Raw genomic sequence first — 21305 nt, forward strand, 5'->3', positions numbered from 1 at the left:
TTATCTAAAGGGTCCCCGTTAGTGACTCACTATCAGATTATTGTTTTATTATTTTCAAAGTTCTTTATCATGATCTGGAATTATCTTCCTTTTTTTCTTTTACTTGTTTCTTGTCTGTTTGCTCCCACTAACAGCTAAGTTTCATGGGAACAGGACCTCGCCTGGGATCGAATAGACGCTCAGCACACATTTGTTGAATTGAATTGAATTATATCATTGGGGTCTTCCCAAACTCCTGGAAGCAGATACTCCTGTTATTCCCCCCTTTATGAAGAAGCAACATGAGGCACTGAGAGCTCCTTTGTTTGCTCAGGGTCACCCAGCTGGTGGCCCAGTTTGACTCAGGTCAAACCCAGTTTGACTCAAGAGCCCTCACTCTTTTTTTATATATATATTTATTTATTATTTCTGGCTGCGTTGTCAAGAGCCCTCACTCTTAATGATTATGCTAGATTGGCTCCTCTTACTCAAAAATTAGCAAGTGGGTGGGAAGGTTGCCACATCTTATCAACTTTCTCCCCTCTCAAATGGTGCTGGATCTGGAAAGTTTGAAAAAAAGACAAAGAGCTAGCCTTCACGTCTTTCTTCTACAGCTCAGTCTCAGCACCTCCCCATCCTTGTGCACTCCCTTCCCACCAGACCCTGAAGCCCTTCCATCCAGTCTCATCCTCATCTTCTCCATCTCCAATCCTATCTCCATCTAATCCCACCGGATTCCTTTTCCATCCCTGTTCCATTCTCATCCGCGTTCCTATGTCTATGAGGCAGGGCTTGGGTTGGGCTCTGTCCTAGGGCCTGAGACCTATATCTGTGACCTGGAGCAGAAAAAGTTTGCTTTCTTTCTCACTGTCAACATAACAGTTTCCGTGAAGTTTTTCTGAGTCACCTTTCCCTAGTCCTCTTTTTATGAGACATTTTGTGCCCTCCCACGTTTACATATTTTCCAGAGCCTAACCTCTCCCCTGTACCCATTTGTGCAGTGACTTCATTTTCTCAGTCCAAAGGCATATCACCTGCTGGCTGCCTGATCTTGCCTTTCGATCCACTTCCCAAGAAGACTTGGCTACAAAGTTCCAGGAAGGGTGGGGCCCACTGAGGTTTTGGTGAATGACCAGGCTGAAAACACTTCTATCCTCTCTGCAAGTCCTTGACTTTTATCACAGCAACAAGTGGGTTTCTGGAAATTCAGCAAGATTGGATAGCAGTCAGATCATATGAATACATGCTTATAGCTGATATCTAGAACTTGGCTGGGGTTTGGAGTCAACGCCAGGCAGCCTAAGAGCCACCCGAGGCTACTCAGGATCATGATGGCACATCCTTCTGTCCAGCTGGACAGGCAATTGACATTGTCTGGGCTCTGGGAAAAAGTGATCATGGAGTCTTCAGGAGACCCTCACTCAGGCTCAGGAATGGTAGGGAGGATAGGGCTGAGTAGAGAATATTATGGACAATCATGACAGCCATGTTAACAATATCATCTGGTCTAGCAAGGGTAGATGAATTAGGATGAGACAGATAAATATTTTGAGTGGTCTTTAGAAAGGAACAAGGAAGGAATTGATGGGCCAGATTTGGGAATACAGCTAAGGCTGAGACTTAAGGGGCTGGAGTTTGGGATTAGTGACTGGTTGTAGACCCAGTGAGGGGCAGGAGGGCTGGAGGCCTGAAGGTCTGATGCTGTTAGGAAATAGGTAGATTAATAATCAAAATACATTGCAATTGTATAATATATTCTCATAAATTTTCTCATCTGTATAATTTTCTGGGCCAGTATCACTGTCTTTCTAATACCCACACAGACATTTTAATACATGAGAAAACAGGCCCAGAGAAGTTGAGGGATTTTCCTCGGTAGCTACATATAGGCAAAGTTGGCACTCGTATCCAGGTCTCTTAGCTCCTGATCTGGTGCTCTTCCAGTTCTGTCAGAGAGATTCCTTCAGTACAGAGGGTAGGGAGCTAAAGGCATCTGACCTGTCAGAAGAGGTAGAGTATGACCAATGAGGACAGAAGCCTGGGGCAGGAATGTGGAGATGGCCTGAAACTCTCCCTGCCACAGATCCTATTGGCTGGAGGACGCTATTACCCAGCAATTTTACTCCTAGATACATACCCAAGAGGAATGAGTGCATTATGTTCACCAAAAGATAAGTCCTAAGAAAGTTCATAGCAGCTTTATTCATAATTATCAAAAACCAGAAACAATCTAAATGTCTATTAACAGAAGATTGGATAAACTGTGGTAATCTCTACAATGGAATACGACACATCAATAAAAAGGAACAAACTACTGATATATACAACATGGATGAATCACAGAGACATTGTGCTAAGTAAAACAAGTCAGTTTCAAAAGAGTACATTCAGTATGACCAAATGAATCTGGAGTAATAACAAAAAATCACATCTGTGGTTGCTTCTAAGGCTTGGGGAGACTGACTGGAAGGGGTACAGGGAAGTTTCTGGGGTGATGGAAATGTTCTATATCTTGATTTGGGTAGTAGTAACATATGTAGTACATGGTAACTTTAAGATTTGTACACTTTATGCAAATTATACCTTTTGTTTTTTTTAAATTACAGCTTAGCTTTTGAGGAAAGAGCCAGTTGAAGAAGGAAAAGGAAGGGTCTTAAAGAGTATGGAGGTGATGTCCCAGATTGGCTCCTGTGGAAGGTGACCAACTGCCCTGATTTGCCTGGGACCGAGGGGTTTCCTAGGACAAGAGACTTTCAGTGCCAAGACTGGGAGAGTCTTGGGCAAACTGGGACAGTTGGTCATCCAAGTCCTGTGGAGGAGGGGAGCTGAGTGGGAACTCTGGATGATTGGCAGAGAGGCTGGACTCCCTTGGTACCAGAGCTGAGGGGCTGCTCCAGCAGGCTAAGAGAAGGGCCAGCCAAGAGGTGAGGGCAGCGGGTGTTGCTGGTTGCTCCTCAGGGTTCCTGATCCTCTCAGAGCAGGAATGGGTTGGGGGGTAGAGCTGGAGGGAAAAGGCCTCGGAGACTGAATTGAGGCAGGCAGGCCATCCAGGTTTAGCATCGCAACTTCTGAGCTGGGCTCTGAGGAGATTCTCACTCTGAACCCTCTCTTCACACCAGGTATCCCCACCCTGTCCTCCCTCAAATGCCTAGGCCAAGAAAATACCAAAGCAATACATTGATTTTCTGGGAGGAAAACAGACATGGGGACCTATCAGGAAAATGCGGTTGTATCTCTTCACCTCCATAGTTGTCACAAGGCAGGGACTGTCCCCTCCCCACTTGGTCTGCCACAGCCTGCTGTGGCTTAAGCTAGAAGGGTCTCCTCTATCTTCTCAGAGCCTGGGACAGATGGGGCAATGAGGGAGAGGCTCTTCCAGCTCTCCAGCTGAGGCCTGAGGTGAATTCTGACAGAAACTGCTGGCAGGGCTGGTCCACGGAGGGATCAGGAACCAGGGAGGGAGGGCTCAGAAGTTCTCATAGTGGTGCACAAAGTGGGCCTGGTCCTTCCTGTTGATGAGCTGACAGGCCTTCTCTACATTCTTGGTCATTCCTGGAGGGCCGCAGCTAAACACCCCAATCTTCCTCACCTGTCAAGGGTGTGGGGGGGGGCAGTGGTTGCAGAGAAGCAGAGGCCTGTGGGCTTCCTCACCAGGAGGGAGCTGCTTCTCAAGCCTGGCTGGAATGACCAGGCCATTGACCCCAGGCCCTGAGAAGGCAGCTTGAGTTGGGGAGGCAGGGGGTGGGGTTTGAAGCCCTTCTCCAATGCTTGACCCCATCCTGAGGTCCTCTGCTCAGTACCCAGCTGCAGGCTGCTTGAGGGCCAGGAAGTCCTGGCAGGGGAAGGATGGGTCGGGGTGGGACTGACCTTTGGGTGGACCTCCTGCAGAGAGTCGAAGAAGGGTTCGAAGGGGGGTCGGCCAAAGTGGGTGATGGAGCGCAAGCCCGTGAACAGACTCCGGTTCAGCACCTTCTGGAAGTGCCGCTCACAGATGTACTGGGGGAGGGAGTAGAGGAGGAAGGTCACAGCCAGGCAGAGCCAGGGTCAGCTCCTAGTCCAGATGGCGGTCCACCCACCTGCCTTGGCCATCCTTACCCTCAACCCACATACCCACTGAGCTGCCCTGCCTGGCCGGCCCTGACGTACCAGCATGGTGGTCCTGAGGTCAAACTTCTCAGCCAGCTGGGTGATGTAGATGTGCACAGACACCAGGTCCTGGTGGTCATTCTCCTCCACCTCCCGGATGATGTCAGCCAGCCACTCAAACTGCCGCTGGGTCCGTGTCACCCAGATGAAGTAGATCTGGGGACACACAACTAAAGCTCTGACTCAGCTCAGCTCAAGATTCCTCTACCCAGATGCTTATACTGAGATGGTGGGAAGCCCTGGACCCCCACAGGCCTGATCCAAGGCTTCTTAGCCACAGATCCCAGCAGAGGCTCTTCTGGCTACACCTTCTACCCTCCCTCAAATGTTTGCCATCTGGGCAACTGGGTATGAATGGTCCCAGCAGAACCAGTTGCCTAGGAGCCAGGGACTTTTTATCATGCTACTCTGCTGGGATGTGGGGACACAATCAGGCTGTCTGTCCCCATTTCTTTGAAGAATGGGAGAGGGACACTCACCTTTTTACAGAGCATTTGGCTGCCTAAGGATGATTTGAAGACCAGGTCTTTGAGGATGGAGGCAAAGGGGGTGACCCCAATGCCCCCTCCCACCAGCACGGACACCTCAAACTTATGCCACTCCTGGTGGCCCTCTCCAAATGGTCCATCGAGGTACAGCTGCCAACAGAAGAGGAAGATGAGATGAGCCTGGCCCTTCCCCAGCTCTGAGGTTAGAAATGGGGGGGGGGCAGGGAGGACAGGGAGAACTAGTTTCTTTGAGGCACCCCAGCCCTCTCCCAGTCTGGCTTTGGGGTGGCTGGAGCATCTTATCCCAAGGTCGGGGAGGGTGGGGACCTTCTATCAATGCCAGAACCCCAAAAGTGGTTCCCAGTGATGGGCACCTTTGGATGTTTGGCACAGCTGTCACCCGTCACGGGTGAGTAGATCTCCCTGAGGCGGGTGGTCCAGGGCCCTGCTGCCCGGATGTGCAGGCTAAGCGTGTCCTCGTGGGGTGCAGAAGTCAGGGTGAAGGGGTGGTACTCGTTGGTCCCCAGAGCCAGGCAGGCGATCCGCACCCACTGTCCTGACTTGTACTCAAAGTCTTGGGGCCGCTGGAACTCAAGGTGGGTCACTCCTGGGGGTCATGGGCAGGGAGGGGCAGGGATCAGAGGGCTTGCTCCTGGTACCTGAGGACTGGCAGGTACCCTGTCCTCTCCACACACCTGAGGCACAGGGAGTAGTAACATGATCTGAGCGAGTATGGCTTCTGGGGCTGGGAGTTGGAGGGCGCCCTTCTCTGTTTCCTGGGTAACTCAAGAGCTGGGCTTCTCTGCTCTCCTGTTCCAGCCCCTCCCCTCCTCTTTGCTGCTTCTTCCCACTGAGGGCCCAGGCCTGATACCACTGTCCTGGATACCAGCCTACTAGGTCAGGGGACCTCAGGCTCCCCAGGTACCATCTCAGTGTTTGCCAAACCTCCACCATATGAGGGTTACCTTTATGGTGGGCCATATCAGCACACCTGCTGCACTATCATTTATCTAACATTTTTCTTTAAATTGACTTACTTTTTCAATTCAATTTACCTTGAGAAGAACATTTAGGTCCCTAAGGTGAGTAGAAAACCAGCATCATGTGCTCTATCTAGCTCCAGAGGCCGTGCTCTATCTAGCTCCAGAGTCCAAGCTCTTAACCAATACCCTACATTGCCTTGCCTAAGTATCATGTGGTCTAAACAGAAGGTACCATGTTTTATCAAATTTTAGCTGGATACTGTTTGTTGCCTGACCATAGCTGAGCCTCAGGCTTGTTCTCTCTTTGTGGAAAAAGGAGATTCGCAAGTACTGGAGGATGCAGAAGGCATGCTAATACCATGCTGAGACTTTGTTCTTAAATAATCTTGATTGAAATACAGTTGAAGTGAGGTTTAATTTTCTTACTATGTGAGTCCTGAAGGTTAGCTGGCCCCTTGTCACTTAAGTCATCTTCCACCACCCTTTACATTGATGTGAATCCCCACTCTGGCCAACATTGACTATCAACAACAGACTCTTGCAGTCTGGGCCATTTATCTGTCTCTGAAGAGAGGTTATTCTGAGGGACGGAATGGGAGAGGGGTGTATGGTTCCCCACCCTGCACCCAGGCCACACAAGCGCGGGTCTTTCTTGTCCTTAAACACCTCTGAATGCACTTTCAGCCTCCTCTTCTCATAGTCACTTCTCACTGTCTGTAAGTCCTCCTGGGAACTAAACACAGCTCTTTTGGGGGCTGTAGTTCCATCAGGAAAGCTGCAGGGGTCCCTGAGAGGCTAACGGAGGCAGCAATGGGATGAGGAGGCCTGGGGAGCTGTCTTCCCACGTCCCATGAGTTGACCTCCAATGCTGCCCAGCGAGGGTCAGGCAAGGCCTGGTACCTGAAGGCAGCAGTTCTGCTTTCACCACGCCTATCTCCACCTTCTTCCGGCTCAGGCTCACCAGCTTGTCCCCCACATAGATAAGTGCTGGCACCAGGAAGTAGATGTGGAAACGGGGCAGTTGGATCAGAGCGAAGCTGCCGTGAATGATGAGCTGGAGACATGGTCAGTTAGTATAGCTCAGGTCCAGCTGGCCCCCTTCCTGCACCCACCCTACCCAGATACTTCCTGCCTGGGCCCTGGGCCTGGGCAGGGTAGGTGGGGCTGGCATAGGCTCCATAGGCTGTGGTCTCGGGTCTGGGGTCTCGGTCTGAGATCTCACGTCCAATTCACCCTGCTCCCTCCCCACATCATGAGTGCTCATCTCTGCCTTGTGGCCTGGCCCTGCCCAGAGAAGTCCCTCACCAGCACGTAGAGCAGAATGTAGAGGTGGTGGGTCAGCCAGAAGCCCCGGAAGCTGCGGCGCCGGAAGTGGTGGGAGGCGAAGACGTACATGATGGCGAGAACCAGGAGCAGGAGCACCCCTGTCATACCTGGTGGCAGCGGGGACAGGGTCAGAGAGCCCCTGGCCTCGGGACCTCAGCCTGGGCTGAGAATGCCAGAGGGCATTTCCCCATTCCGCTCTTCTTCCCTGACCTCTCTCATCCCTCCCTGGCTCCCAGAACAGCTTGCCCAAAGAAGCTGGAGCTGAGGCTTGTGCTGGAGGCTGCAAAGGGATCCTATGACCACTATAGACAAGTGTGTATTCATGGGAAGATGAGGGAGGACAAAAGCAAAAGTCCTCAGACAGAAACCCCAGACTCCACATACAGTCTACTCTTTACCTGGGACTGTCTGGAAGAACCACCAGTAGAACTTCTGGGGAAGCTTGGACCTGTAGGACAAAGACACCCAGAGCCTCAGGCTGGGGCAGGAGGGGCTCCACCACTGTTGCAATGTGACTCTCTTCCTGACGGCCTTGAATGCGGAGGTTACTGGGCCTCAACCCAGATGGCCAAGGGTCCTTCCAAAGAACATGGCACCCAGCCTCCTGCAGTTCCACCCTCTGATCTCAAAGCAATTCTTCCTCCTGTGTTATCTTGAATTCTCCTACTGCAGCTGACCTTTGCTTCCTTGAAGTGCTTGGTTCATATTCTGTAAGCTCCATGAGGGCAGGGAGCTTACCTCCATGCTCTATCCCTATGCTCAAACAATGCCCAGCACAGAGTAAATGCTCAATAAATATTTGTTGAACGACTGCATGTATCTTGGCATCCCTACTCTTTGGCTCCTGGATGGACACACAGGACGTATTCCACAAATATTTGCCCAGTGAATGGACAGTAGGCTGAGATAGCAAGCTATGTGTCAGGTACGCGTGAGAAAGAGGCTCCGACTTCATCTCCCAAACTCCTTTCCTGGCCAATTACGGCCTGCTTCCTTCCTGAGGGCAAGGAAGTCATCTCTCAGCTTCCCCGAGGATGCTAGCTTCTCGCCCTCACTTAGTGAGAGAGTGGAGGGTCTAGGGCCATCTATCTCTTTTCTGTTGTACCCTGAGGCCTGCCCCAGGATTCCCAAGGGGGACTCTCCCCAAAACTGACCCATCATTCACAAAGACGCTGGGGAAGATGCAGGCCAGCAGGCTGAGGGGGCTGACTGAGAAGATGTAGACATTCACCACGTGGCCAGCACTGTGCAAAACTGAAAGAGACACATCCTGTTAGAGACGCCTCCAGGGCCAACTCTACCTCCAGCCCCGAGGAGAACAGGAAGTATAAGTAGCTCCAGTCTCCCCACTGCCTCCCCCACAGCTCGACCCAGGGGACTGCAGCAGTGGCGAGCGTGCCCAGGAGCCACATACTGGCCAGGACGACAGCAGCCATGGCGATCCAGCGATGGAAGTCCACGGCGGCATCGAAGGGCACGTAGCGGTTGAGGAAGGTCTCTCTCAGGAAGGTGATGAGGTTGCGGCACATGGTGAGCAGGATGTAGGAGAACATGAAGGAGACGCTGGCCGCCGTGCCCCGTGACAGGATGATGCCCACGAGGGTGGTCTCTGCAATGCCCGAGGGTGGCGAGGCAAAGGCATAGTCTGGGGGCACAGTGGGGGTGGATCAGCACAGCACAGAAGCCTGGACTCCAGTCAGAACAGCTGGGCTCCCCTATCCAGATGCCTGAGGATCAAGAGTAACAACCAGAAGGCTCTCACGTCTCCCCTCCCACTGCCCACAACCTGGAACTCTCCTTACAGTAAGCACGCTCCACAAACAGTCCGGCACAGATGGCTGAGAAGATTGCCACGACCACGATGTGCCGCCGGTAGTTCTCCACGAAGCGCTTGTACTGCTGCAGCTTCTGGGCCAGGAAGCCCCGCTGCATCTTCTCCCGCAGCGCCTCTGTGTATAGCCGGGGAGGGGGCACCACTGCCCTGCAGCAATGGGAGGCAGGTGGCCCGAGATCAGGGCACCCTGTCCTCCCCTAAATGCCACCCTATGAAGGAGACCTGGTGATCTGGTAGCGGTCACGATGGGCCACAACAGATGAAAGGAAAAGCTTTTGGGGGGTAGAATCCACTCTGCCAAGCCTTTACCTCTCGGCTTTATTTGCCCTCTCCACCCACTCCTCCGTCTCCCCACGACTCCGTCTCCACCTCCTCCTCTCTGTTCTGTGCTTCCTTCTTCCTGCTCCCTGCACAGGCCTCACTGCTGTGCCCAAAGCAGGCAGGAGCCAGGAGCCCCCTCACTGCCTGGTGTTGCATCTGAGTGCCAGGCCCCCTGCCTGAAGATTAGGGTGCAGAGGTTGGAAGAGGTGGAAGAGTCATTAACTCAATAGCCTGCCAATCCGGTCAGGGACACCTGGAATGAGTCTCAGGATGGTTCCTTGTGTGTGGGGGTGTGCGCAGACCAGAGACCCTGAGACTTCTCCCCATGTCTCCTCGGGTCAAGGGTCTGGGAAACACTTACTTTTTGCCAAACCTCTTCTTCAACCCAGGGCCTCCCAACTCTGGGGCTTCTGAGACAGGGAGCCCCACTCCCTGAGGGTAAGAACTGAGAAGAGAAAAATGGGTTTCATTCTCCCCTTGTCTTTGCAGCCAGGAGAAGAACTGCCAAGTCAGAGTTGGGGCTGGTGTGGGAGGGGATAGATCCTGGGACTCATTTCTGTCCACAGAACCTGCCCATAAAACCGGTCAGAAAGAAGCCAGGCAGAAGGCAAGACAGAAGGAATGAACATGATCTGATCACATGTTCTGTAGAATGATTCTGTCCTGGAGGGGCAGGGAGAGAGCCAGGCTCCTGAGCAGTAAGGGGTTATGTGTGTGAGGCAGCTGGAACTTGGGCTAGAACAACCGTGCGCTGAAAGCTACTTTCAGAGCAAATGTCTGGCCCAGGGGCTGATTCCACCAGCCCTACTCCTTCATTTCTCTGCAGGGGACCCAGCCGGGGCACCTCCCAGTGCCCCATTCCCACTCACCGTTCCCCAGAAGTCCGAGTGATGAATGACACTCGACAGCTGACGTTTGGTTTAAGAATGTCTCCAGTACCTGGGGAGAACAAGAAGCTGGACGGGCTTCCCCACGAGGGAGGAGACTGTCCTAGGAAGGCTGCCGTGGCACTTGCCAGTGACTTGGTCGTGTCCCCATCTCTTTCCCCAGCCTTGCTCCCCTCACTGCCCACACCGAGCACCCACTGTACACAGGGCGGCGGCCACTGCTAGACAATGTGGCAACTGAGTGCAATTAGAAAAGGGGCCCCCCTCCAGGCGGATGCAACCCTGCAGGTCCTTTGTGTAGAGAAAATAGGGCCTCTTCCTCTGGCCAGACACACCCCAGACCAATGCACATGGTTGGTGTGTAGAATGTAGGCTGGACTTCAGCCTGCCCTGACCCCTCAGTGGGTATCTTTGTGCATAAATTGCGCAGGTGTATGTGATGCCCTTGATTACACGTGCCTGGCTCTCTACCAGGCACCAAGGACTAAAAGAGAAATAAGACCTGAGTGCTATGCACCAGGAACTCTCATTTTGAAGACACGTCCATTCCTGACGCCTTCCAAACTCACACACCTCCACCTCCACCCTTGACACAGAGCTGGGTGCCGCGGAGCTCGTTGTCATGGTCCCGCAGCATGAAGTGGAAGTCCTCCCACGTCAGCTCCTGCTTGTCCTGGAAGCCCGACTCCCGGAACATGGACTCCACCACCTCAGCCAGCTGGGCCTTGGACAGGCAGTTGTTGGAGATCTCGATGAAGGACCTGGGCAGGGGGAGGGAGGAGAGACGAACGCAGCCTGTCACCTGGCAAGGTCAGGTTCAGGCAGGTGCTGGGTGGGGTGGGTCCCGGCCTATCTAATGTGGTTACCAGTGACCCAGGAAATGGCACTGAGAAGGTGTTCATCCAGCCTGCTGCTGACGCTAAGCTGGGTGGAGTGGCCAAGGGCTCAAAAGGCAGAACAAAATTCAAAGTGACCTTGACCAGTTAAAGAAAGCAGTCCCCAAACAGGGGGGCACCTACAGCTGGGATGAATGTCCACTTAGTGTAGGGACTTGTCCAGGTGTGCCATGGCTCTCTCACGTGGCAGGCTCTTATGTTGATACCTCCCACACCACCGCTGGGCACCCCGTTCGTGGTCCAGCGGGGGGTTGGGAGAGGAGATGTAGCTGCACTGGCTGCTGCTTCCTTGTGCCAACAGCCTGGGGCATAGGCGGGAGTATCTCCGCACCCAATGTGACAGCACCCACAGTGGCAGCTACAGTGGCCATAACTCTTTTCTTAGACTGTGCTTTTGGGACAAAAGCAAACAAACATGCAAGTTTGTGTGAGTCCAGCAGAGAAAAACCTTTGTGTGCACGGCACAGCAAGCACTGCCATCACATTAAAAAACACATCATCCCACTGGCTCAGGGTGAGACTGAGCAAGAGCCACACTGAGTACAGGCCAAGGAGGTGGACCTCAGCCCCTGGGGGCAGAGACCGTCTCCTAGAGGGTCCTGCAGCAGCACGCCCAGCGAGGGACAACTGCAATGCGCCTCACCCTAGCCCTTTCAGAAGCCCATGTCCAGTTGTGGTATCTGGACTGTAAAGAATATGGCAGTTAAGGTGAAAGCTGAAAGCAATGAGGAGGCTTACAGGGGTAGAAGAGTTAAAAGGGTCTGGGCTGTTCTACGCATTCTGTTTATTCATTTACTTATTTGTTTCATCTGATTCAGTTAACTATGTATTGAATGCCTGCTATGTGCCAATCACAGTGCGGAGGAGGGGATTCAGCAGGGAACAAAGAGAGATATGAACCCTGTCCTTATAGAGCTGTAGGCAGCTGTGGAGCACGGTCTTCAGGAATAAGCCTGTGAGCTCAAAACTGGTCTTTATCGGCACACCACAACCAGAAATGGCTTAAGAAGCAGGAAGAGAGAAGGGTTGGAATATAGAAGAACTTTCCATGTTTCTCCTCCTGCCTGTCATGGTGGTTAATACTGGCAGTAACCCAGGGCATCCGTCCTCCATGATTCATTATCTCACTGTGTAAAGCACAGCATTTGAAGAGTTAGCAAAGACCCAAAGGCATCCAGAAGGGGTTAGTGGGCTTTGTTACTGGTCATCTTGATGTTGGTTGTCTTTTGTAACTAGGGGAGAATTTTCTGGTGGTGTTGGCACTGCAAATACAGACTCTCCTGGAGGCAGGGGCCTGGCCAGATAAACTTCTGAAGCTGGATGCTCTGAGCGTCTAGGATATAGTACCTAGGCCACCTCTCAATGTAGATGGACTCATAACCTCCTCGCCTACCCTCCTCTGACCTGACCTGTTTTCCTGTTTAAAATATCAGGAAGTCTCAGGACTGGAGGGGCCCACCCCATACCGCATCATGGTAAAGAACTCGTCCTTGGAGAGGAAGCCATTCCCATCAAGGTCATACATGGTGAACATCAAGCGGGACTTGTCCTCTGGGGAGCCTGGCAAGACATAGGGGGATGCCCGTCAACTCTCTGCTGAAAGACACCTGACTCCTGGGATGGTCCACCATCCCCCTACCTTTCATGAAGACCACCAGGACGTCCAGGAACTCCCGGAAGGACAGGTAGCCATTGCCGTCCTTGTCGGCCAGAGAAAACATGGACTCCACAAACATGTCCTGGGGCTTGAGGCCCAGGGACTCGGCAAACTCGGCCCGGCTCAGCTCACACGTCAGGGCCTCCCGCACCTTCTGTGACGAATCCAGGGGCAGGGTCCCGGCGTCTGCCTGGTCGATGTCCAGCACCTGCACTCGGGCAGCAGCAGAGGGAAGGAGAGAAGGAGGTGAGGCTGGAAGCAGTTCAGTGACCTCTCACATCTCCCCAAAGTCCAGCTCAGAAAGGGTGAGTCCTGGTGGCTGCTCACGGTCATTAGATAAACTTCTGACTTGGGCTTCTGCTTTCCTGCAGAGGGGGTGACTGTAGCAGGGGATGGGGTAGGAATGGGGAGGGGCACGGTTTGGGAATGCAAAGTGAGAGAGCCTACACTGGGGACAGAAGCTGCAGCAGACATTAAGTGGACAGGGAGGAAGGGGCTAAAGATACATTCTCTTGTCAATTCAGACAGGGCTGTCATGTGCCTGATTTTAAAAGTCATATACATGTAACTACCATTTGTTAAATGCCTATAACGAAGCAAGCACACATAGAACAGTGTTTATCAAACTTTAGAGTGAATCAGAAGCCTCTGGTGGGCTTGTGGGCCCCAACCCCAGAGTTCCTGATTTCCTAGGTCTTGGGGAAGGGCCTGAGGACTTGAATTTCTAACAAATTCCCAGATGAGCCTGCTGCTGCTGGTCCAGGGGCCACACTTTGAGAACCACTGATGCAGACCATCTCCCTGAATCCTCACAGCAACCTAGAGGGATGGATCCTATTTTAATCACTGTTTCATAGATGAGGAAACTGAAATCTCCAGCCCGCAGAGCAGAAGCTTAGATCACCCCACATAGGGTCCTGTCCAGCCCAGGGTCCCTTCAACCCCTGGGCCCGGTCCTGCCTCCAAAAGGCACAGTCAGGCACCTGGGCAAAGAGGTGTCTGAAGAAGACCTCCAGGATGCGGCCCCGCTGCTGCTTGGTCACAGCCTTCCTGAACAGCTCGTTCTCACTCATCTCAGCCACATCAAGGCCCAGAGTCCAGCTCTCACAGAAGCCCTGCAGCTGCTGCACGAAGGTGCCTCGCTCTTCCTCGGAGTTAAACAGCATCACCTGGTGGGAGGAAGGCTCAAGCTTCTGGTTCAGCCTCCCCTCAGAGGGTCTTGGGTTGGGGGATGGAGAAAAAAGCTGTCCCCCATTCCATCCCGGCTGGGGCCAGGTGAGAGGCTCAAAGGGGATCAGAGGGAGAGTGTGGTGGGGCTGGGGACCTCTGAAAGGAGTGGATCCTCCCAGCATCAGCCTTCACAACTGAGCTCTGTAGCTGAGGACGGGGTGGCCGGAGAGGACTCGCCGTGAGAGGGGAGATGTGCGAGGGCAGCCCAAGCTGGGGAGGCAGGATGGGCCATACCAGGTCATACTCCTTGGGGATCTTGAGCAGCAGGGTGCGGCGTCCGCTGTTGCTGGACAGGATGAGGTGGACCTGCTGCGGGGGCCTCAGCTGGATGGTGCGGAGCACAGAGAGACGCCTGTCCAGGACCTGCAGACGCCTGTCTGGGAGCAGCTGGATGGTGATGGGATAGCTCCTCTCCCTGGGTCCCGGCCACTCCATCGCTAGGGAAGGGACAATGGGGCAGAGTGGTTCAGCAAAGTTCCCCAGGCCCCTGCCCTCAGGCTAGCTCCACTCTGCCAGTCTGAGCAGGCACCCCCAAAGCCTGGCTCTCTCCCCACATCTGTAACCTGGTTCTTTCTCCCAGCACCGCCCCCCCATCTGTCCCCTTCCCTCTTCCCGTCCCTTGGCCCCATCTCACCTGACATTCCATCTTTGGCTGCTTCTTTCTTCACACTCTCTCTGCCTTTCTTTTGTAGCTTCTTGAGCTCTTGGCCCCGGAAATAGGCCACCACCCCAGAGATAAGCAGGCTCACTGAAGGGGGTCAGAAGGAGACACTGGGTGGGGGGGGCGCGGCCTCGCCTACAGCTTCACTGAGGCTTTGGCTGCCGCCCCTCCCTTCCCAAGGCCCCTTGAGCCTGGCTTCAAATGTACCTAGGAGCTAGCCTTACAGGCCAGCAGATAATGAGGGGCAGGGACAGTCTGTGAGGAGGAGGGGAGCCAGAAGAGAAATGGGCGAAGGGGTAAAGGGCTCACCTAGGGGGAGACAGCACAGAGCCACGATGGTGATGCCAAAACCAGGACCACTGCCCTCAAAGAAATGAGTCACAGTCAGGGGCACACAGGGGGGCAAGCCTTCACTTGTGAGCTGCCGGGGCTGAGGGCAGGGTGCACCTGAGGGAAAGACACAGAAGATCTCAGGGCCTGAGGATCCCACTCCTTGGCCAGGCAGCCTTCCCTTCTGTCCTATAAAGGACCAGGTACCCACTCCCTCCCAAACCCTCCTCCCTGGAACTTGTTCCCGTCAAAAATTCCTCTTCCACATCCCATCTCTCAGCATCTATCCCAACTTGACCACAAGGTTCAGCCTGCAAACCAGTCTAGTCTCTACTGGGGGAGGTGGCCTAATGCAGGCCTCCCAGACCAACACAGAAGGAGCTGCCGGTGCCCAGCTCCCTGGACAGCACCAAGTGATCCCCACACAACCTCTGTCTCTTCTCTGCCACCATTGCTTGTGTTCTCCCAGGCCACCCACCTTGTTGCCAAATAAAGACATTGGGCTGCAGGGCACTATGGTTCACGCTGGTGACAGCCACCAGCACGTCCCGAAGAGTGGTGTTTCTGATTTCTGCAATTTCCTCCGTGGAGAATAGCCTAAGTTAGAGAAAGCCAGGAATTGTTGGGATGGGAAGGGGACACAGGTCTCCAGCAAACTCAGGCCCAGGGACCCAGATGAGAAAAGAGATCGAGAGGGGTTGGGGAGGGGTGCTGGGACATCCGGGTGCTGTTTACAGGCAGAGGGTCTGGGGCCCAGGCCGAGGTAGAGTCTGAGGTGGGAACCCAGGCAGGCCTCACCCATTCCTGCTGTTCTCAAACCAGTAGCGGTCGCCATCCCGCAGTCGCACAAACTGATCGAGGACGATGGTGCTGAAGAGGGGTCCAGGGCCCCCATGGCTCTCCAGGAGCCCCCCGGGGAGTAGCTCCAGCCGGGACACGTCCTGGTTGTACAGGGCGGCTATGGCCTCCAGCATCTGGGGCCACACAGGAAGTGAGGAGCGTGTGAGCGTGGATACGGTTTTGTGTTGGGAGGGCAGCCACTATTGCCCCATCCCTCAAACACAGGACCCCATCAGCTGCCTGGCTTGCTGCTCAGGCCTGAGGAAGTGTCCTCTATCTAGGCAGCACTCCTCAGGTGGTGACAAGTCTGGTGGGAGGACCAGTGCGTCACTACCCAGACCGCCTATCCCCAGTGATCAGCAGCTTCAGGGTCACCCAACTCATGGGGCGAGATCCTGCAGGAATAGGACAATGGCACCCAACCCAGGGGCCACTCTGCAGTAATGGTACAATGCAGTGGTGAGGATACTCTGGAATCAGATGGCTGAATTTAAATCCTGCTTCCAAGACTGACTTACCAATTATGTCATCAGTAAAATGGCGATAATTATGGTCTCTACTCTGTAACGTTCTTGACATAGATTAAATGTGTTACATGTGTAAAGGACTTAGAACAGTATCACCACAAGAAAGCTTTAGCTGCCATTATCATCATCACTATTCCTGACCTGACGGTCCACGGTGGTGTTGAGGTCACTCCAGTTCCCTGGGGTCTCCAGCCCCAAGGCCTGTCGGGCTTGGCTATAGCTGGGCAGCCCCATATCTCGGCCACGTTGGATGCTGCTGGCCACATAGTCAGTGCGGGAGAACTTGCCAGGGCCAGGCCAGTAATCTGAGGAGGAGAGAGGACCAGGCTCTAGGCTCAGTCCCTCTAACCCTTCTTCGCCCAGCAGCCTTGAATTGGGCTGTTGGCATTACCCACACTCAGCACTCCTCGACATGTGCCCTGCCTTGGTGCAGGGTCACTGTCATCATGTGTGACCAGGGGCAATTTTTCTGGCAAAACTCTTCCCCTAAGACTCAGGACTGTTCTAGTCACCAAGCAGTAAATTCCCCGTCCCACCTACTTAACCTCAGCATAGGGCTGGACAAAAACCTTTAGCGACCTAAGCACCAGAGATTGTGGTGCCACCCTTCCCCCACACCCTCAGATGTTAGTAATTTAGAATAAAGCTTGTTTTCTTCTAATGGCTGTTTGCTGTGTGTTTATCTATGTTCCTGCTTTATAGGTACCCTAGGTCTGCCTGATGCTTAACCTAGAAGGGTCCTCAGGCTCCCGGACCTCTGGGCCCTCATCCCCTCTGCCTCCAGTGCTCACCCCTCAGATCTTCAACCACTATGTTGTCCTCCCGCTCCGAAATCTGGGAGGCCATTCCCAGCAGCAGATGATTCACTGCCTCGGCACTGTTCAGATTGGGGTTCTGGAATAAAACAACACACTCAAGGTAGGTTCTCAGGCCCCTCCCTAAAGCCAGGTCCTTCTCAGGACCACTGCAGCACCTCAGGATAAAGGGCCCTTGGCCAGTCCTAGACTCTCTTGAGCTGTTGTCCCCAGATAATTTTCTGATCACTCTACCCTTCAACTCCCACCACCCTGGAGCTGCAACACCTAAGAACTGGAATTGTTGCTTTTCCCAGCCTGTGTGATGAGACTGACCTTGACCCACCTCCCCTTGCCCCTGACCCCAGGCTGACCTCCCGAATCCAGTAGCTGTTGCAGACTCTGAGAGCTGGGGAGCTGCCAAAACCCTCATTCAGGACCATCTGGAAATGACAGCTGGTGTTTCTGAAATGGGGAATCAAGGATGCAGTAAGAGAATTCAGAGAAGTTGAGGTGGGGTTGAGTGGGGCGAGGGATTCAGAGGGGGCCTGGCCAGTACTAAGAGGTGTCCTCGGAACTTCCTTGAACATGGCAGGGGTTTGGCAACGAGTGCGGATTGAAGGTAGAGGTTGCTCTTTGTCCACACAGGGTAGGAAGGGAAGGAGGGAAGAGAGTGACCCAGCTGCTGGACAAATCCTGCTCTCAACAACTGAAGTTCAGCCATTAGGAGGAAATGGGGAGATTTTCCTGTTAAGACTGAACTTCCTACCCCAGGGTGCTGTTTCAGGGCACCAAATTCTGCTTCTTTTCCCCCATGAAACTGTAGGGGTGTAAAAAAGGCCCCAGGCCCACAAGACCACTAATTCTTCACCTCTGCCAGTGTGATGCTCAGCCAGACCCTCCCTCACCTCATGTAGACGCCAGGGGGCACCATGGTGGAGAAGAACTGCTCAGAGGCCACCAGGAACTCCGGAGAGATGCTGGGGTCCAGGAAAGGGCAGTACTCTGTCCACAGGGGTAAGAAGAGAAATAGGCTCTTTACCCTCACACACTCGTCACACGAACCCACCTGTCTTCTTTGTCCTATGGATCCTGACCCCCTCCCCCTCCTCAAACCCCTCCTCAGCCCAGGTGTTCCCCAAACTCCCTCACCTGTGTAATTCGGCGGTGCTTGCTGCAGGAAGCTGGGCAGCCACTCATACATCGCGATGTTCTGAGGGTCAAGAGAGGGGGAAATGGGAGGCCAGCGCTGGAGCAGCCAGGCCAGGAAGGATCTGAGCTCAAGGAAGGCTTAGGTGTGAGACGAGGACCAGGCAGGGCAGTCACGGGAGAGACACTCAAACAGGAGAGGGGAGGAGGTTCCCGTTGCCCACGAGGAACGAGGGCAGGGGGGAGGGGCAGCTAAATAACAATCACGAGAAAACCTCTGGTATAACTAGCGCTTTGCCTCCTTATCACTCTCAGGGACTTTCCCTAGACGGTAGCTGCCTGGGGAGGGGTGTTTCTGGGTGGGCTTGTCCAAGGATGGAGGGCTCTGCGGGGCAGCGGAGTCTCCCGGGGACAAGGACGTGGGGGCAGGGCTGCGCGACCGACCTGGTAGGTGGCGATGACCCTCTTGCGCGCGTGCTGGAACAGCTCCTCGTCATCCCAGAGCGGGTGCTGGCGGGCCAGCTTCTGCGCCCACAGGTTGTGGTAGCGGAACCAGAGCAGGCCCAGCGCCTGCAGGAAGGGCTCGCGGTTCCCTCGCTCCGCCCCGAAGGCTGCCCGCGCGGTGGGGACACAGGGGAGGAGTTGAGCGCGGGTGGGCCCGAGGAGGGCGCACCTCGTCGGCCCCAAGCCCGCGCCCCCGCCGCCTCACCGTACAGCCCCCGGGGCCCGCGCCGTCCCGTGGCGGGGTCGGGCGCAGTCCACATGCGCAGCGGGTCCTGCGCGTTCCGGGGAAAGGCGGGGTCGGGCCCCGACGCCAGCTGCCCACCGGAGAAGCTGCGCAGCTCGTCGCTCCAGGAGTGCGAGGAGCCATAGATGGCGCTGCCGTCCAGCCAGCCCGTCGCCTCGTTGGTCTGCGGGGACAGCGGGAGGCTGAGCCGGGGGTCGGGTGGCCGAGGCGGCTCAGGGCGGGCGAGGGCCGGGCGGCCGTTACGGGTGGTGGGAGCCTCTCCACAGCTGCCTCAGGTCCCGCCCCACCCCACCCGCCCAGCCGCCTGCCCTGCCCACCAGGTCCCGGGGGTTGCTGGGGCTCTGTCCGGTCTCGGGGTCCCAGCGACTCCTCTGGAAGGGCAGCACCACGTCCCCGCTCCGGTCGCGATCGAACACGGGGTCTCCGGGCGGGATGTGGATGTTGAGGAACTCGGCTGGGCAGCCAGGCTTTTCCACGCTCACCAGGTCCGAGAGCACGTGGTAGCCTGCGGGCGTCGGGGGGCAAACTGGTGAGAATTGCTACTCCCCACCGCCAAGGCTGACGCCAATTTCTGAAGAGCCTAAAGGCAGATGTTCCAAGGCAAATTCCGCGCCACCAGCTCTAAAACATTTTTCTAATTTGCAAAGTGGGGTTATAGTACCCTCCTCGCCCACCCCATAATGTTGTTGGGAGAATCAAAATAATAGAATTAATGTAAGGGCTCCCCCAAGCCAGTCCCCCTCTCCTAACAGATCCTGCCTCTCCCTCCCTCTTCGCGGGAGAGAAGATATAATCACAACAGGAGAGGGGCGGTAGTGGAATCAGCTTCTAAGAGCTATAATGAGGGTTAGTGGCACTCCTGGGTTTGTAGTCAGTGATAAGAGAAAGATTAGGAGAGCAAATACCCCCGAATCAACACCCCCAAATCCCTCCAAGAGGAAGAAAGGCTTGAAGTGAGGCTTGGTGGGGAGAGGAAGTGGTTCGGGGTCTTGTATCGGTCTCCTGTGGACTTGCAGAGAGGCCTCAGGGCCCCTCTCCCCAGGCTCTGAGCTGAGCGCCAGGTCAACCCTCACCGAAGACGCGTTCTCCCACTTTGCTCTCACCGAAGAAGACCCCCAGCACTGTGCGATTGCGGCTGGATGACAGCCCAGCTTTGCCCCGCATGGCGGCGTTGCTGAGTCGGCGCGGGTTGGGCAGCAGCGGCTCCCCCAGAGCCTGATACACGCCGTCCGCGTAATTAGCAGGTACAAGGCGCCGCAGTCGGGAGCCTGTGGGAAGCAGGGAGCCGGGCTCTGTCTGAGCACTCCGTCTCCAACAAGCCCACGAAACTCGCTCTACTCCTCCCTCCAACTCCCCACTCCCACTGACGAGACCCCTTCTTCTGTCCCCAGGGGTGTACAGGAATTCGCGGCGCAGGCAGCCGGGCGGCTGGCGGCTCGCTCTCTCGGCTTCTCCGCGCCGGGTCTCCCGCGACCCTGCCCTTCACTAGCCGTTCTCCACCCCAGACCAAGGGACGCACCGGCAGCGCCACGCTCGTGGTGCCTCAGGTTGTTGAACCAGCCGTCATAGCGCTGCACTTCCCAGGTCAGCGAGACTGAGCCCTGGCCTCCTGTGGGTCAGAGGGTGGTCCACTCAGTGCTAGCCTCCCTGCGACCCCTCTGGGACCCGACGGCCTCGGCCCGTGCTTCTCCAGACCGCCGAGCGCCCCCAACCCGACCCAAGTGGCGATACTCGCCCGGCGTCTAGGCTGCGCCAGGAAGTTTCCCATCTGGCTTAGCCGCTCAGTCATCTCACCCGATCTTCTAGCCTCAGGAAGCCGCTTGCCTGCACGTCTCCCTTCCCCAACTCCCAAAGGAAACTGGGAGACATCCCGAACTAGGGGCGCCTGGTACTTACCCGCTGGGTCCAGGAGTGCAGTCAGCAGAGCTCCCAGGAGCACCAGGGCCTCTGGCCTTGCACGGACCATGCTGACCCTGTGGCCAAAAGGGTGGGAGGTGGTACATAGAGACACGGAGCAGGCGTCCCCCACACCGACAGTTGGCACAGGAGGAGGAGGCACCAGCCGTGTCCACTTCTGGATCGAAGCTTTTAGAAACGTCACCAAGTACCCGCACCTGCGGGGCACTTTTTTAAACGCATAAGCAGCCCTCAAGGCAGTGACACTGGTCCCCACCCTCCACCCCGTGGAAGAACTAACCCCGATCACACACAGGAACCCGGGAGGCACAAATCCTTTGGGGCTTGTCAGTCCCTGGCAGGACTTTACCTCCAGCCTCCCAGGTCCCGAACAAAGCCTCGAGTCCTACCCCTCAAGAACTGCTTCTCCTAGAGGAGGCAGGGAAAGGAACGTGGCTAGTGAGCTGGGAATCTGGAACCTGCAGTCCCTCGTACCCCTCAGTGAATGCCTGTGCATGGACATGAGGGATGGGAAGATCAGGTCCCAAGTCCCACTCAGACCTCTGGCTTAGGGCCCCCATCGGGGTCAGAAGTCTTCTTTTTCTTGGAATCT

The 21305-nt window shown here is 55.0% G+C and overlaps 1 protein-coding gene across 2 annotated transcripts; it reads right to left on the reverse strand.

Moving 5' to 3' along the window:
• Positions 1–3412: 3412 nt before the first annotated feature.
• LOC132419681 (dual oxidase 2) lies at positions 3413–20762 on the reverse strand. 2 transcript variants are annotated; one of them, XM_060003576.1, is made up of 33 exons: positions 20693–20762; positions 20316–20405; positions 19900–20064; positions 19114–19301; positions 18758–18959; positions 18493–18659; positions 18052–18112; positions 17808–17904; positions 17274–17364; positions 16897–16999; positions 16247–16410; positions 15537–15712; positions 15217–15335; positions 14718–14855; positions 14382–14495; positions 13982–14184; positions 13501–13686; positions 12500–12725; positions 12327–12420; positions 10538–10725; positions 9947–10016; positions 9439–9522; positions 8725–8903; positions 8337–8567; positions 8077–8176; positions 7321–7370; positions 6902–7029; positions 6497–6650; positions 4988–5220; positions 4605–4763; positions 4126–4281; positions 3847–3975; positions 3413–3568 (listed from the first exon to the last, which is right to left on the reverse strand). In XM_060003576.1, the coding sequence occupies exons 1-33, from the start codon at positions 20760–20762 to the stop codon at positions 3446–3448; spliced, it is 4638 nt and encodes a 1545-aa protein (XP_059859559.1). In that variant the 3' UTR covers positions 3413–3445. The 2 variants fall into 2 exon arrangements, with proteins under 2 accessions (XP_059859559.1, XP_059859558.1); XM_060003575.1 differs by having other exon boundaries at positions 9947–10033; positions 10534–10725.
• Positions 20763–21305: the final 543 nt, after the last annotated feature.

Source organism: Delphinus delphis, chromosome 2, assembly GCF_949987515.2.
Source record: "Delphinus delphis chromosome 2, mDelDel1.2, whole genome shotgun sequence".
Classification (NCBI taxonomy): Eukaryota; Metazoa; Chordata; class Mammalia; order Artiodactyla; family Delphinidae; genus Delphinus; species Delphinus delphis.

Coding starts and splice junctions, on each gene's coding strand:
- LOC132419681 (XM_060003575.1), bottom strand. CDS start 20,762: ATGGTCCGTGCAAGGCCAGAGGCCCTGGTGCTCCTGGGAGCTCTGCTG. Junction 17,905..18,051: donor AGCACCGCCGAATTACACAG/GTGAGGGAGTTT, acceptor CCCTGTGGACAG/AGTACTGCCCTTTCCTGGAC. Junction 10,034..10,533: donor AAGGGTGGAGGTGGAGGTGT/GTGAGTTTGGAA, acceptor AAGCCCGTCCAG/CTTCTTGTTCTCCCCAGGTA.